General features: G+C 34.0%; 1 protein-coding gene across 3 annotated transcripts in view; it reads right to left on the reverse strand.

Annotated features, from left to right (window-relative positions):
• Nucleotides 1–528: 528 nt before the first annotated feature.
• Nucleotides 529–18,670, reverse strand: part of LOC136852383 (uncharacterized) — a 71,026-nt gene continuing 52,884 nt past the window's right edge. Inside the window, exons 1-5 of one of the 3 annotated variants that reach the window (XM_067126973.1) lie at nt 9,377–9,594; nt 7,228–7,475; nt 6,100–6,235; nt 5,646–5,780; nt 529–5,424 (exon numbers count right to left, since the gene is read on the reverse strand). In XM_067126973.1, coding sequence (XP_066983074.1) covers nt 5,198–5,424; nt 5,646–5,780; nt 6,100–6,235; nt 7,228–7,475; nt 9,377–9,443 — 813 coding nt within the window. In that variant the 5' untranslated portion in view covers nt 9,444–9,594 and the 3' untranslated portion in view covers nt 529–5,197. Of the gene's footprint in view, nt 5,425–5,645; nt 5,781–6,099; nt 6,236–7,227; nt 7,476–9,376; nt 9,597–18,670 lie in introns of those variants that run through there. The other 2 variants (XM_067126974.1, XM_067126975.1) reach the window with 2 other exon arrangements.

The raw sequence follows: 18,670 nt of genomic DNA on the forward strand, positions 1-18,670 counted from the left end.
CTCTCTCTCTCTCTCTCTCTCTCTCTCTCTCTCTCTCTCTCTCTCAAATATTACGGTTCTTCACGGGTTGATTTTCTGCAAGTCACATAGAAACACGACGTTTGCGAGGACAACTAGTAGAAACATTCAAAATGCTGAAAGACATAACACATCTCATTGTGGGATCTTCTTTACAAACAACATATGTGTCACATGGAACAAACTGCCACCAGAAGTTGTCAACAGCAACAGTTTGGAAGAGAGTTTAAAAGAAAGCTAGGCAAAATCATTAGAATACTGTGAATGAACAGTAAAACCTGCTTCTAGAGATACGTGGGCACACGATGTCTTCTCGGATGGACTAATAAGCCTTTGGGACATCCTAATCCTTGTAATCTCGGACGGACTAATAAGTCTTTGAGACATCCTAATCCTTGTAACTTCAAAGTATGAAAACTATAAAAAGTTATCACATCAAATTATATTCAACATTCACCAAAAATGGATCACAGGAAAAATGAAATACAATGGAAGGGTATTGAACAGCACTTGTTGAACTTAAACTTAAATTTTATTTAATTAACTCAGTTGTTAAACATATCAAATGGGTAATTACATAAGAGATAAATGAAAATGGAAATTACTCAAATGGAATTACATTTAATGCGAAAACAGAACTGATTTACAAAGTTCATACTAGCACTCAGGAATTTCAACATGTGTTGAATTCTCATTTTCTGAAATGTAAGGCCATGGGAATTACTATAACTAAAACCGTAATCTTAGGCCATAGTTATTAACCTCACCTCAGGAACATAACAGAATCACAACAAAAACCAAAAAAAATAAGATAATAATTTACGAGTGCCATTCTCGAATAGATTTGGATTCATTGCACTACTACCCTAATGTAATTCTCCATGTATTTTAATAATTTACTTACATGCCTATTTATCTCTATATTAATTAGTTAATGTATCTGTTTTTCAAATAACTGATCTCCTCTTTCAGTATTTTCCATTACCCTCTGTTACTTCTTTGGAATGAAATTACTATTCTGCAAAATTCACAAACACACAGATACATTTGAATCCCGCACGACTTCACAGCAAGAAACAGATCATACGAAAATATGCCAATGCACAAAAACATTATCAAAAGATTGTCGTGCTGGGAATTTCCCACACATACTTCTATGAGTTGATAACTGCTCCTCAACAGAACGAAAGTACTTATATAACTAACAGGCCTATGCCATCTTCCAGCTAACTGGAATGAAGCCTAGGCCTAACTAACAAATCCTTTACATGGTAGGAGCTCTGGCACTAGGCCTATCTTCTTTCAGCTGAGCCTAAGTGTCAGCTGATACATCATTTTATTATTATCATCATCATCATTATTCTTAGGCCTAACTAACAAAGCCTTTAAATTTTAAGAGCTTTAGTACTAGGCGTATCTCCTCTCAACCTAAATATCTGCTTATTATTATTATTATTATTATTATTATTATTATTATTATTATTATTATTATTATTATTATTATTATTATTATTATTACTGGAAAGAGACACCCACAAGATTCCTGTGTATAACTTGTTTACTTGTAAACATTTACATATTACTTGAATCTCGAGTACTCTCAGGTCCTAACTGTGACCCTTTTTCAAGAGATGTGAAGGTGGTCAGGAATCTTGTGGGTTTCTCATTCCATCTTCAGAAGAAAACTGAAAGAAATTTTTGTTTGGATTATTATTATTATTATTATTATTATTATTATTATTATTATTATTATTATTATTATTATTATTATTATTATAATGCTCTGTTTCTTGGCCAGTAACTGATCTAGACCTAGTAGAAGCTTCAACAATGGTTGCTTGGAAACGGTAGCAAAAATTACTTAACACAAAGACCAGATACTTATGGAAAACTTATATAATTCTAATAGAGAGAAGTCTATAATGAGTAGAGGTCACCTTCGTTATTTCAAATGCTGCTAAAATTCTCAATTTTCTGTTATTATTCCTTGTAAGTTTTCAGTAATAAAAATCTCATCTTCCTATTAAAAGCTTCAAAATGGAAACACTGATTTTTTTTAAAGCATGGTAGTTGCACCATTATTTTCCCAAGTGATAGCTTTCATTAACAAAAAGAAAAACTAAATTACTTCGAATAGATAAGAGGTTTTGAGGTGGCAGCAAAAATAAAAACAAAAACAAAATTTCTAATTTAAAATGAATTTTTAAAGTGGTGTTAGCCTACTGCAGACTTTGCATTAGCATGCCACACATGTTAAAGCGATAAAATAAATTGGTTTTATTTACAAGATAAAACTCCTTTTCATTCTTCAAAACAGAAAATTTTTTAAAAAATCATTTTTTATTTCTACAGCCTGAAAAGAAAAATAAATCTTCAATTTTTTTATTTGTAGGTTTCTGCAGTGGAAAAATCTTGAGCAAATCAGTTTCCTTATATGGTGTAGTAATCTACAGAGAGACGATAATGACTTAGAAGAGTTGAAGTGGCCTGGCTTAATCTGTCTTTAAATACTGCTTAGCTTATACATCTTCAAATACAGATTTGCAGTTGCAGGAGAATAATAAGTCCTAATAGATTTGACTAGCACAAGGAATTAATGAAGGAATATCATTTGTAAATTTCAACAATAAAAGTATTATACACAAGAAAACGTCCTCATATCCGTTAATCTGTTACAGTCCACTTTTAAATCTGAGTTTGCTGAAATCTGGGTAAGAACAACAAATTAATAAAAAAAAAATTGCTTCGTGATACTTTATACTTTATACAGAAACAGTTATGCAAGTGTTTGCCTATGACTGTGTACAAGGAAAATATTTTCCTAACACGCCCTTGGAAAACAGAGAAGAGTTCTATGTAGAGATAAATATATTTACAGATGGTTTCGGAATTAACTGCTAATGAAATAAAGCGAGTAATTAAAAGACTGAAGGATGGAAGATGCCTGAAATTGACTCGGTCACAGTTATGATCGTAGGCCATTCGCAAAATTTCTGACTGTGGTTATTTGTAATTTTCCATTTGTAACTGACACATCGCCGACAAACGCGCTTGTTCGAAATTTTTATAAGTATTATTTATTCTTTCTTTTATACGCCTTTCCTCCAGGCTATATAAAAAGATATATCATCAGTATTGAAGTAAAAATAAGTCCAGATCCTAAACCAAGCGTCCACTATACACAGTCACAGGAAATGATAAAGTAATATGACGCACTTAACATAAACATGAGTAATATCACGAAATTGTAAGCAAACTTTTGAGTTACATTAGTTTCTTTCCATGTAATCATTGTTAATGATTCTCTCCAAAGAACTTGACACCAGAACTGGGCCATAAGATGATTTTATGTGTGTAATACATGTGAAAATGTGAAATAACAATGACCTTACTTTAATTCAGCAAGGGATCTGTAAATGGAAAGTGTAGTCATTAACAAAATTTAAATTACTATTGATACTTTTCATTTCTCTTACTGTAGGTCCCGTTGCTAAGTAACCAACTGGTTCTTAGCCACGTAAAATAAGTCTAATCCTTCGGGCCAGCCCTAGGAGAGCTGTTCATCAGCTCAGTGGTCTGGTAAAACTAAGGTATACTTAACTTACAGTTAGTTAAAAAAAAAAAAAAAGTTAAGTATACCTTAGTTTAACCAGACCACTGAGCTGATTAACAGCTCTCCTAGAGAGGGCTGGCCCGAAGGATTAGATTTATTTTACGTGGCTAAGAACCAATTGGTTACCTAGCAACGGGACCTACAGCTTTGTGGAATCCGAACCACATTATAACGAGAAATGAATTTCTATCACCAGAAATAAGTTTCGCTAATTCTTCATTGGCCGGTCGGAGAATCGAACCCGGGCCCAGCAGAGTGCTAGCCGATAGCTCTACCCACCCCTCCAATGAAGAACTAACGGGACCTACAGCTTATTGTGGAATCCGAACCACATTATAACGAGAAATGAATTTCTATCACCAGAAATAAATTTCTCTAATTCTTCATTGGCCGGTCGGAGAATCGAACGGGGGCTCAGCAGAGTGCTAGCCGAGAACGATACCAACCCGTCCAATGAGGAACTACAGTTAGTTCAAGAAATGATATGTACAGTACATAATTACTCTCTGCAACAAGTTAAGTGTACCTTAGTTTTACCAGACCACTGAGCTGATTAACAGCTCTCCTAGGGCTGGCCCGAAGGATTAGACTTATTTTACGTGGCTAAGAACCAATTGGTTACTTAGCAACGGGACCTACAGCTTATTGTGGAATCCGAACCACATTATAGCGAAAAATGAATTTCTATCACCAGAAATAAATTCCTCTAACACTTCATCAGCCGGCCGGAGACACGGACTCGGGCCTAGCGAGTGCTAGTCCACAGCTCTACCGACTCTTCCAACGAAGAGCTTACTCTCTGCAACAGAATGTATACTTTACACACTTCCTAACATTCAACAATGAAGGACACACTCAAGGGGAACCACGTTTTGTCATATGTAATCCTGATGCTTTAGCAATAAAATTTGTTGCTCCAATGGATAAAACCCGTCAGAGCAAAAAGGCCTAACAGATTTGGAAACTGACATGGACAGCAAAAAAATCGTGTTTTCAGATAAACTTGTGGCCCGTCAGAGGAAAAAATGTCTAATAGTTTTGGAAGGAGGAATAAATAAAAATGTGTAAATAGGTTTGGGACCCGTCATGGTGAATATAGATTCCATTTGTACTGTCTTTGGCTCGTGAAAATATGGTAACCCTACTGACATTATTGAATCAAAAATTTGAAAGGAGGTCATCGGTCATATTGAGTTCTTCATAAGGGGTCGCGGAATGAAAAAAGTTGAAACCCACTGCTCCGGTTATAGACCTAGAGCTTACATACTAAGAGGATTGGAGCCCCGTTGCTGTAGTTCTAGCTCAAATAAGGGTTACAGAGCTTGAAACTTATCCTCACTTGGGTTACAGTAATTTAGCTTCAGCGTCAATTTTTACAAGGGTTTCAACCGTGAAACATTTGCCTCTATTGTTCCTGTTAGCGAAACAAACAGAAATTTTCAATTTCACCTGTCTTTTTCTATGTGCAGCCGATATTTGTATGAAGCTTAACAAATTTTGGCAGGGTTCTGTTACCTGTTAACCTACTTTCAGGCAAAGCGTGACATCCAAGCTACCTACATTTTCTTAGTATCCTGAGCGCTGAAACTTCGCTTGCTGTCCTTCCTGTGACACGTTGGCCACGAAGTTCTCAGGGTTTTCATACACACACTCAGGATCGTAGTCCTCGTATATGTTTTCTGTGTTGTCATATTCACATTCCACGGTGTTCATAGCATCAGCATAAGTTTCTTCATCTAAGTTAATCGCGTCATCGTAGTCCTGATATTCCTTGTCATCATCTGGAGCTATCTCTGGAGAAGTAAAAAAAAAAAATGCTTATTTTAACCAGAGGTACCCCTTCGCTGGTGACACAAAGAATAGACTGCAATTAGTGAAGCCAGACCATTTGCTTGTGACAACATTTCATGCTCGAAGTATCTGTAAATGCAAGAACTGACCCCAATCACTGAAACTGGATCAAGTTTTCTATTTTTGCCATCTGCCTCAGAACATAATTATAGAATCTCCTTACCCAGACTCTGACGTTTCTTCCTGTAACAGATCACAGCGATCGTGGTCAGCACTAGAATCAGACCTCCGGCTCCCGCAGATCCCAAGACAACTGAAGTGACTGGGGTAGTTGCAGTTGTAGTTTTCACTCTTTGAGCTAAGCAAAGAGCATGAAAATGGACAGTATTACTGATCTTTCGAGTTGCCAAGCAGTATTTTTATCTCTGTACAGTCATTCTTTATACACACTCACATACACGTCATTTTTGCTTTAGTTTTATCATCCATTCAGCCTCATAGGATTGTAAGCTTCAGCTCATCTGAATCTAGGGCTGATTTTCTAAATCCCAAATGAATTTAGGACGTGTGTTCTAAATGGACAATAACAGCATGGTTCCTAGCTTAAAATATGCCAGTAATATAACAGAAACTGAAGGAGAAACATCCCTTGATAAGAAATCAAGGAATCAACTTACTGGGTCCAAGCTTGTCCTGCGTAATAAGGGCCCATTCCATTTCGTAGGTGCTTGTAGCTGTCAGGGTTGCTCCGAGAAGAGATTGTTTACTTCTGTCACTCTTAAAACTATACATTTTACTCCCAATTCTGAAGCCCTGAAATTAATTGCAACAAGTAAAACCTAAAGCTGGAAAGTGGAGTTCATCATACCAAAGTGAGAAACATTCGCAAGTAATTCTGACACGTCTCTGAATGGGTCACTCTCGTCTAACACAGGGACGCCTCTTGAAAAACCCGCATAACCCAGCTCCTGAATGCTCTGAGTGGAAAGTAATGATAACAATTAAACAGCAACGGCTATCAAGTTTTGGAAATAAATCCATCAGTGAAATTCTGTCAGAAACTTCAACATTTGCAATTCAGCCAATGATAAACTTTTTATAAAAAAAATTGTCATTCAATTGGCAAAATTGAACGTGAGAGCTGATACTCAGCTCACTGGTCTGGTGAAACTATTTTGATGATGAATATAGCTCTCTGATTGCGAGGTCTGGTTTGAGTCAACACTTGGTGATGAATGCAGCCCAAAATCCAAGCAAGATTTTCAGTAATGGTATTAAGAACTTCAAGGAAAGAAGCAATCTAACTGTGGAAATGTTTGTTACAATGGTAAACACGACCCGGAAGCGTTTTCCTGAGATGTAACCGAGTACTGGGACCTTTCCCTGAAAAAAGCGGGAGGCCATATCTTAAAAACTCACCATAGAATTTTCTTGAAAATAGTCTCATTATGTTTCCCACACCCAAATTACTACGAATTTATTATCTGGCCTAACCCTAACTCAACCTAACCTAGCCTACCCTAACTTAGGGTCATGGCAAAAAAAAAAATGGGGCTGGTGTAATACTAGCTTGGAGGCCATATCTTAAAAACTAACCATAGAATTTTCTTGAAAATAATCTCATTATATTTCCCACACCCAAATTAATAAGAATATGTTATCTGACCTAACCCTAACCCAACCTAACCTAGTCTAACCTAACTTAGGGTCATGGCAAAAAAAAAAAAAACCGGGGCTGGTGTAATACTAGCATCCATCTCAGGAATTTGCAACCCGAACCGTTCTGTACACACATTTTTTCAAACCTTTGTACTAATGTGGATGACCACCCAATTACTGCTCCCACATTCGGGCGTTCTTTGGAATCTCTCAGTGTCACCATTTGGGAATTTCAGGTTGATGTAGAAGTCGTCATCGGAGCAACGAGAAGAAAATAACCACAAGAAAGAACAGCTTGAGCAGCTCCGTTGTCTATAACCAATTTCCAGGTCCCCGCTTACTGGAAAGAAGTGCGCAGATCTGTTGCCTCCCGTTTTCTGTATGCCACTGAGTTCTGGAAAGAATGAAGAAAACGGGAACTTTTTATCGAAGACGGGAATTTTAATCGAATTACATCTGCTATTGGGCACTTCTTTGGGATATGTAAGCTGCAGCTACACAATTCTTTACCAAATAGCAAAGAGAAATATATATATATATATAGTAGCATCTCACCCAGTGAAATGCTGCTTATGTAAAACTGTAATGTGACTGAAGGGGAGGTCTATGATTTCTCTCTGGAGATATTCCTTTTTTTTTTTTTCTTGCTGAAAATATTTTCTCATATTGGACTGAGTCTCTCTCTCTCTCTCTCTCTCTCTCTCTCTCTCTCTCTCTCTCTCTCTCTCTCTCTCTCTCTCTCTGGTCTATAAGGACAAATTAAGTATACCTTAGTTTTACCAGACCACTGAGCCGATTAACAGCTCTCCTAGAGAGGGCTGGCCCGAAGGATTAGACTTATTTTACGTGGCTAAGAACCAACTGGTTGCTTAGCAACGGGACCTACAGTTTATTGTGGAATCCGAACCTCTCTCAAATTAACTGGAATCTCTTAACAAGTTGTTCTCAAGAGAGGATAAAAGTGATAGAGTTTAGCTTATTCCATATATTCCACACATCATGATTCCATCTCGAGTTCACTGCTTCTTCATGTCTCGATTTTTTCTCCTTTTTTTTTTTACAAATTCGCACCAGAAGATTTCAGCCTCTGTCGCTAAGGAGGTCCCAAGCGGAAATTTGTTAATACTATCATTATTAACCAAACAGAAACTTCTTTCAGTTCTCTTCTGAAGATGGAAAGAGAAACCCACAAGATTCCTGTGTATAACTCGTTTACTTGTAAATATTTACATGTTACTTTTAAAAGCAACATCTAAACATTTACAAGTAAACAAGTTACACACAGGAATCTTGTGGGTTTTTCTTTCCAACTATCATTATTTTTCAGAAGACAAAACCCTATCCGTATGAAACAAGCCCACAGGAGCCATTGACCTGAATTTCAAGCTTCCAAAAAATATGGTGCTCGCTATTCCTTTATTTCTCACACCGTTGGACTGTGGTGCAGCCTCCCGGAGATATCGTTTCATTGGAACTTCAGAAGTTCAAGCGAAAGTGCAATGTAATACTACCCTAATACTGTTCTTCTTGCATTTTAATACATTTTTACCCATTTATATATTTATCAGTTTCTGCGTTTCCCTTCACTTCCTCTTACTTCTTCCTACTGAGCACCATATTCTTTGGAAGCTCGAATTTCAAGTCAGTGGGCCCTGTGGTGGGCTTGTTCCATATGAATAGGTTTCATCTACTGAATGATGATAATAATAATAATAATAATAATAATAATAATAATAATAATAATAATAATAATAATAATAATAATAATTAGGAAGTAAGGGAAGGTAAAGGGAAATACAGAAAGAAGAGATCTCATTCATTGAAAAGAAAAAATAAATTAATAAATACATAAATAGACAAAAACGTATTAAGACGCAAGGAGAATAGCTTTAGGGTAATGAAACGATTCAAAACATCTCCACATTTTCTTCAGTTCTGAATCCTCTTCTGGCAATCATCTAACCATTAATGGGAAGGTTGAGAAAATCCACAAGGAAATGAAAAATAAAAATGACAGCACAATAAATCTGACATTTGTCTACTATGGCGCAATCTTAATGATGGGTTTGATAAGCGTTGTATCTTTCCATTTAGCAGTTTTAGAACCTTCCGCGCTGAAATAGGAACGATATTGCTCCCTTGTGTACGAGAAATTCGTCACCTCACCAAGAATACCGTTTCGTTGAAGTCTTGGAGATACACGCAATACTATACAATCATCTTAAACCATGACAAAACGCCAAAAAAAGACGACGCAAATGATATGAGAAAACTACAAGAAACTGCTCCCATTACCTGACGAGGAGATGACACAGAGGGCCAGAGTGATAGTCACTGGCAGAAGGCGTTTGTTCTCCCTCATGGCGAACCGTGGGGACCCAGAATAATCGGCGAATGAATACACTTCAGATAGTCGTCAGACTCTTCCACATTCCTTACTTGGCTGTGAGCTGGACAGGATGTGAAGAGACAGTGATTTGTCTTACTGTCAAGCCTGGTCTCTGTACAGTACGTGTGAGTGTTAGCTATACATAGTCCCGCACATGCGCCGTATCCTTTGTCTCCAAGACAGTTAAGTACTGTAGGAAGAATTTGTCGCCAAGAAAGTGGGGTACGAGGCCTTTTCTTTGCTCCTTATTTTAGAAGTGTTGTACTTTATCTTCAAAAATGTGGAAGCCAGTAATAATAATAATAATAATAATAATAATAATAATAATAATAATAATAATAATAATAATAATAATAATAATAATAATAATATAGTTAAATATAGAATTCTGATGGTTAACTGACACTTGAAATAAGCTATGAAAAACGTGAAAACCTGTGATAATAATAATAATAATAATAATAATAATAATAATAATAATAATAATAATAATAATAATAATAATAATAATAATAATAATATAGTTAAATATAGAATTCTGATGGTTAACTGACACTTGAAATGATCTATGAAAAATGTGAAAACCGGTGATAATAATAATAATAATAATAATAATAATAATAATAATAATAATAATAATAATAATAATAATAATAATAAAAAGAATCCTGATGGTTAATTGATTCTCGAAACGGTCTTTGAAAAATTATGAAATGCGGTAATAATAATAATAATAATAATAATAATAATAATAATAATAATAATAATAAGAAGAAGAAGAAGAAGAAGAAGAAGAAGAAGAAGAAGAAGAAGAAGAAGAAGAAGAAGAAGAAGAAGAAGAAGACCCCTCTTTTAGGCAAGTGTTGTTGAACAGTACGGCTGCATTATGCGAACTGATTTTATATTGTGTTTTCTCAGCATTATAAGAAAAACTAAGAAAACTCCGTATAAAATCAATTCGCATAACGCAGCCATACTGCTCAACAACAACAACAACAACAATAATAATAATAATAATAATAATAATAATAATAATAATAATTATTATTATTATTATTATTATTATTATTATTATTATTATTATTATTATTATTATTATTATTATTATTATTATTATTATTATTATTATTATTATTATTATTCAGATGGCTAACTGACTCTTGAAATTGCAAGGACTATTTTACAGAGTTTTCCTGCAATGAAATGACAGATTCCTCACGCATATAATCTGTGCATGTTTACGTAATTGGAATCGGAACTGGAATATATAAGATTTAGGCCACAAGCCAAGCCCTGGGACCTACGAGGTCATTCAGCGCTGAAAGGAAAATTGAGAGTAAGCGGTCACAAAGGTGTAACAGGAGGAAAACCTCAAAGCAGTTGCACTATGAAACAATTGTTAGGAGAGGGTGGAAAGTAAGATGGAAGGAGGAGAATATGTACGGAGGTATAGTAAAGGAGTTGAAGGTGTTGCAACCAGCATATATATATATATATATATATATATATATATATATATATATATATATATATATATATATATATATATATATATATATATATATATATATATATATATATATATATATATATATATATATATATATATATATATATATATATATATATATATATATATATCTATAAGAGCGTATCGCTCATTCGTATTATAGAGCTTCAGGTTACAGAATTAAGTCACGCAATTAGGCCTGATTATTTTAAATCAGTACTAATTATTTTACATCAGTACTAATTATTCTAAAAAGTACTAATTATTTTAAAGCAGTACTAATTATTTTAGATTAGTACTAATTATTTTAGGTTAGTACTAATTACTTTAAATCATTACTAATTATTTTAAATCACCATCTTCGATATGACAGTCCAAACGGACATTTCAAAGATAAAAAAAAAATCGAGTATGAATCACATGACGTTTTTCTAAAAGATAAAGCCTTTCCGCTCAGCTAGTGAACTCCGACCTCTCTCTCTCTCTCTCTCTCTCTCTCTCTCTCTCTCTCTCTCTCTCTCTCTCTCTCTCTCTCTCTCTTTGTGTTCTCATCGCCAATAGATAAATACGAAAAAGCATTATCGTTCCATGTCAATTCTGGCCTCTCTCTCTCTCTCTCTCAGTGTGTGTGTGTGTGTGTGTTCTTATCTTAATTAGATAAGTACGAAAAAGAATTATTACACATAAACACGCACACAAACACACACACAAACTCGAAAACACAAACAGGAAGCAAGAAAGGGCATTTGGTTATCTGTGAGGTTTTATGTGTATGTGCGTGTGTATGTTTGTGTGTGTCTGTGTATTTGCTAAGCTTATATGCTCCCCCATATCAGCATCTTTAAGATTTTATCTTCTGACGCAACGAAATAGAATGGAAGAGAGAGAGAGAGAGAGAGAGAGAGAGAGAGAGAGAGAGAGAGAGAGAGAGAGAGAGAGCGAGAGAAACATTGTTGGAACCAATTTACCGCTTCCTATTAATCCCGTAAGACTCACGGTACTTAACTAAAAGCGACCAACTCGTCTTCTCCGGTACATCTTCACATCGGAATCAGGAACCCCAATTGTGTACTTCCGGTTGACGACGTATCATTAAATTTTTTCCCCTTCCTTTTTGGCAAAAATATACAATTAATAATTTAAGGTTAACTTTGACTGATGTACGAGTATGGTGATACTGACCAGTTGTTCTTTTAAAAAATAAATTTGAAATGGGATGATTACATAATTATTTTTGTGTACATTGTTATTCATCTTTTTTCATTCGTAATCAGTACTTGATTCATATTTTACTCCTTGATATTCACTTTATTCATCATTCATGATGATAAATAAACAGGCAAACTGGGGAAAAGTTTAATTTTTACATTGCTTGACTCGTAAGCGCCTAACCTGTAATATGGAAGCATATGTTTGTTAAATACGGATACCTATATTTGTCTTTTATTAAGGTTTGAATTAATCACTTGTGTGGTGGTGACTGGTGTAGACTGTGTAGAGGTGAGTGGTGTAGAGTGTGTAGGGTGTATGTGCGTGTGTGTATATATATATGTGTGTGTGTTTATATATGCTTATAGATATATAGATATAGATATAGATATAGATATAGATATAGATATAGATATAGATATAGATATAGATATAGATATACTGTGTATATATATGTATATATATATACAATTAGGACTCCCAAAAGAAAGTTGCATTATAAAAATTAGTAAACCACCTTAAATACTGATACATTTGTTTAAATAATATCAAAACAAAATGAAAATTAACTTTACTTTTTATTGAAGGTTATCAAAAGCCCTCAGAAGGTCTGTGGTGACAAAAATGCGGCAGATATCAGTTGCAATCTCCGTAATATGTCTGATAGCGCACGAAGTGATAATATATTGTAATACTGTAATGACCCCCCAAGAAATATTAGTCCTAGATAACGACCCCCGAAAACCCTTAGGGGCCACTATCTAGGAAAGATCCAAATTTTACATATAGTTTTGCTGTTCAAGCTTTCTTGTGTTTGTGTGTGTGCGCGCGCGCGCGTGTGTGTTTTTTGTGTGTTTTTTTGTACTGTGGGTTCAACACTGCACGCAGTTTACCAAACACTCACAAAAGCAAATATGGGTTTTGAGTTCGCAGCGTATTCTGAAATGTCATCCTCTCTCTCTCTCTCTCTCTCTCTCTCTCTCTCTCTCTCTCTCTCTCTCTCTCTCTCTCTCTTTGCATACATTGCCTCCAGCTAATGGTTTCTAATTAGGGAAATGTCCGTCTTAGTAACGTACTTATTTTAGGCAATGGTGTGTGGTATCATAAGGCTAGGAACTACATAGATCTTAACTGACAGAAAAGAGAGAGAGAGAGAGAGAGAGAGAGAGAGAGAGAGAGAGAGAGAGAGAGAGAGAGAGAGAGAGAGAGGACGTACTAAATACAACAACTACTGACGTACTGGTAACATACACTTAATTTGAGAAAACTTTAAAAAAAAACAATAGCTTTTGTATTCTACAGATATCTGACATACGGGGCTGCCACCTGATTTCTGTTCAACAAATAAAAGCCCAAAAAATCTTTCATTTCTTTTATTTCTTTTATTGCTTTTATTTTCGTTTTGTATCTTCTTCCTTTTGCCCACCATTGTCGTGATCTTCTTGCATTAAGGAGTCGGGAAATCGGGTGATTTGAGTGTCAGGAAGAGGAAGTTATTATTATTATTATTATTATTATTATTATTATTATTATTATTATTATTATTATTATTATTATTATTATTTATTTTGTTGTTGTTGAGAGAATAAAATCAACTCTATGTAAATGTTTCTGAGACCACATTATGGCAAGGACATTATTATTATTATTATTATTATTATTATTATTATTATTATTATTATTATTATTATTATTATTTATCTATTTATTTGTTTATTTTGTTGTTGTTGAGAGAATAAAATCAACTCTATGTAAATGTTTCTGAGACCACATTATGGCAAAGACATTATTATTATTATTATTATTATTATTATTATTATTATTATTATTATTATTATTATTATTATTATTATTATTTTTATTATTATTATTATTATTATTTATCTATTTATTTGTTTATTTTGTTGTTGTTGAGAGAATAAAATCAACTCTATGTAAATGTTTCTGAGACCACATTATGGCAAAGACATTATTATTATTATTATTATTATTATTATTATTATTATTATTATTATTATTATTATTATTATTATTATTTATTTATTTATTTATTTATTTTGTTGTTGTTGAGAGAATAAAATCAACTCTATGTAAATGTTTCTGAGACCACATTATGGCAAAGTCATTATTATTATTATTATTATTATTATTATTATTATTATTATTATTATTATTATTATTATTATTATTATTATTATTATTTTATTTCTTTTGTTGTTGTTGAGGAAATAAAATCAGTTCTACGTAAATGTTCCTGAGATCACATTATGGCCAGCACATATTATTATTATTATTATTATTATTATTATTATTATTATTATTATTATTATTATTATTATTATTATTACAAGTTACTTGCAATATTTCTAATTTCAATTAAAATCCTGTAGTATTTATTAACATAAACAATACCTTTCCTATTATTACTTATATTATGATTTTATACTTCCACTAACCATTTTCCTAAATTAGTTAAACTTCATAATAGTAATAATACGAAAGAAAGTGTAATTAAAAGATATGCACTAATAGTCCATTAAATGAGCGATGAAGATTATTAGTAATTAAGGTCAGGTAATGAGGGAAAATCTTGACAGGTGTTGGTAAGTGTGGTGTTGTTAATGAGGCGAATGCTGATTTGGTTATGAATCGCAATGTTGTATAGATGTTGTTAGTATTTTTTTTTTTTTTTTGATGTTCCAGAATAAATCACTTGTTTATAAAACCGTAATCTCCCTTTTTAGTTCTCTGTAAAAGGAAACTATTGTGCCGGCTTTGTCTGTCCGTCCGCACTTTTTCTGTCCGACCTCAGATCTTAAAAGCCGCTGAGGCTAGAGGGCTGCAAATTGGTATGTTGATCGTCCTCCCTCCAATCATCAAACATACCAAATTGCAGCCCTCTAGCCTCAGTAATTTTTATCTGATTTAAGGTCAAAGTTAGCCATGATCGTGTGTCTGGCACCGCAACAACACAAGCCAGCAAGGCCGGTTGAGAGTTTCATATAGCATTAAACGCTGTACAGAAAACTCGATTGCGCCGAAGAAACTTCAGCACATTTTTTTACTTGTCTTTTAAAGGAACCACCATCCGTCCCTTTTGTTTTTGCAAATGTGCGTAAATAAGTAATGAAAGTCAATATACGTAATATGAACTTGATAATTACTCTGCTATAATAGTATATTATTGTAAATCCTTCTCAAATGGCATCGCTGTACGCTAATGCGATCGTCACTCATATCGAAACACGTCTCATAATTCTCTTTGAAATGTTTTAATTCCATCTGCCAGTTGATTTGATGATCTCGGAAAAATCTTCTAATTCCATCTCCCAGTTATTTTGATGATCTCGGAAAAAATCTAATTCCATCTGCCACTCGATTTGACGATCTCGGATAAAATCTAATTCCATCTAACAACTGATTTCATGATCTCGGATAAAATCGTCTAATTCCCGCGGCCAATTGCTTTGATGATATCGGATAAAATCTTCTAATTCCTGCTGCCAATTGCTTTGATGATCTCGGATAAAATCCCCTAATTCCATCTGACAATCCAGTGGGTGATCTCGAATGAAATGCTTATAATCTTCAATCTTCCAACGTGCCTGATGATCCCAGTTAAAATCTAATTCCATCTACCAGTCGACCTAATGGCCACGGACAAAGCAACGCAGACCTACTACGCAGGCGCGTAAAGTAGCGTCAATTATGATAATGACGCCAACGATTAAGGGGGGGGGGGCGGTGGAAACTTGTGGCTAACAATATGGAGGTCGTTTCAACGCCCGAGTGACTTCAACGCGCCGGCGCCGGTCGCCAGATTCGATGACCTCGTCGTCGCCGAAGTCCTACGCTACAACTCCCCCCTTTTGACGCAATCCTTTGGCTGTCAGGCGTCGCTGTCTAAAGGACAGAGAAAGTGAGGCTTTTCCCGTCCTTTGATGCCTCGTTAAGGGAATGAGCTTCGTTGACAGATAGACAGAAGTAGGGAGAAGTGCACAAGAGGAACGAGAGAGGTAAGGGAGCAGTGTGACTGTATTGTGTGAACTCAAATTTATTGCCCATGAAATTCAGTTCATATAAAATGGTCAGATGAAGCAGTTTGTCAGCTCTCTCTCTCTCTCTCTCTCTCTCTCCTCTCTCTCTCTCTCTCTCTCTCTCTCTCTCTCTCTTCAGTCATAACGTATTTGGACTTTCTTTTATCAAAGAGGTATGTCTGGGTAATAAACACCTCTCTCTCTCTCTCTCTCTCTCTCTCTCTCTCTCTCTCTCTCTCTCACATAACTTATATGGACTTGCTTTTATCAATTAGGTCTGTCTGGATAATGAACCTCTCTCTCTCTCTCTCTCTCTCTCTCTCTCTCTCTCTCTCTCTCTCTCTCTCTCTCGTCCAAACCATATGAGGAAAACAGGAATATTACAACATAGAAATGATTGATTGAGTAATTGGTTTACGGCACACTGGCGTTGCAACAAGGCCGGTCATCCATTTCCAGGGGAAATGGATGATAAAACATGAGGGTGAGATAAATGAAAAGAGCTTTTAATACCATCTACAGTGCGCCACATATGAAGCACTAGACAGTACCTACTAAGAGAATAGTTTTTTCCAGGCCTAATAATAATAATAATAATAATAATAATAATAGGTAGAAAGACCTCATAATAATAATAATAATAATAATAATAATAATAATAATAATAATAATAATAATAATAATAGCCATAGTCATTAGTGACGTCACGTCTTACTAAAAGTCCTGCTCCTTTCTCTTACAACCTTACCTTGAAACTTAATGTTCATATATATATATATATATATATATATATATATATATATATATATATATATATATATATATATATATATATATATATATATATATATATATATATATATATATATATATATATATATATATATATATATATATATATATAGATATATATATATATATATCTAATGCTTGCTTCTTTAAGTGACTACTTCCTGCTGGAATGCGAATTATCCTTCAATATCAACTGTTCAAGTTTAATCTGACAAATGAGCGGACACGAGGAAGTATTCAGCGTAATAAGCCAATATTAGAGCAAAGTTATACGTTCTGTAAATGATTATGAAATTATCAGTGGGAACATATGAAATATTATTCTCATACGAAAACAGGATTTCCCCAGCCCCCTTTTCTTATTGTTCCTTGGCAAGAATGACTGGCAATTTTCATATGTCAACAGTGTCAGCAGCATTTTTATCAATCATTTTCTGATTTTGCACAACTGGAAGTTTGATTTTCTCTGTTTTCTCTGAAAATTAAAGTTTTAGAAAGTTCAGGAATTGTTGCCAGTTTGGTACAGATGCCAGGTTTTGCTGCTTCAGTAATCTTCAATAAGGTTAATGAACTTATGAAGTCACCATGATATTCATATGAATTTCTATACATAAATCGTTTCCTCGTAGACTTGTACAATACATACATACATACATACATACATACATACATACATACATACATACATACATGAACATATATATTTACACGAACATGTACATACATGCATGTACATATACATAATTAATAAATACATGCATAAACACATGCATATATACATAAACATACATACATAACCACTTACATACATACATGAACATATACATAATACATGAGCACATACACGCACAAACATATACATATTTATATGAACATATACATACATACATGAACACATACATGCATGAAAATATGCATATTTACATGAACACATACGTACATATACACATATGCATGAACATATACATACCTACATAAACATATGCATACATTCATAAACATACACATATACATGAACATAACAAGTATAAAGATATACATATATATATATATATATATATATATATATATATATATATATATATATATATATATATATATATATATATATATATATATAAATGAAAATATACATACATAAACATATACATGGATACATGAAGACATACAAAAACATAAACATATATACATAAAAATATACATACATACACACACATCCAACCTAAAAGTACAGATTGGTAATATACGTCAAAATCTGAAAAGCAGTTCGCGGTTAAGAACCCTTCTTTAACCAAGGCTTCCTTAATGACTAAAGAAAATATTGGCCGCGTTCTGAAGGTCTTGCTAAACGTGTTGATAATTTTATTACCGCTGGAGTTTATGGGAGTCGTGTCGTCTAAGGTCGTGGGATAAAAATAAGCGGTGATTTTATTTCTATTTTTATTTTAGGTCATTTACAGTTTTTTCTCTTTTTTTTTTTTTGTTTTACGGCGGCCTTTGGTCTCTCTCTCTCTCTCTCTCTCTCTCTCTCTCTCTCTCTCTCTCTCTCTCGCTCGCTCTCTCTCTCTCTCTCTCTCTCTCTCTCTCTCTCTCTCTCTCTCTCTCTGTGGCATGATTTTTATTTTCATTTTAGTTCGACTGCAAATTTTTTC

The sequence above is a fragment of the Macrobrachium rosenbergii genome, chromosome 25 (assembly GCF_040412425.1).
Source record: "Macrobrachium rosenbergii isolate ZJJX-2024 chromosome 25, ASM4041242v1, whole genome shotgun sequence".
Classification (NCBI taxonomy): domain Eukaryota; kingdom Metazoa; phylum Arthropoda; class Malacostraca; order Decapoda; family Palaemonidae; genus Macrobrachium; species Macrobrachium rosenbergii.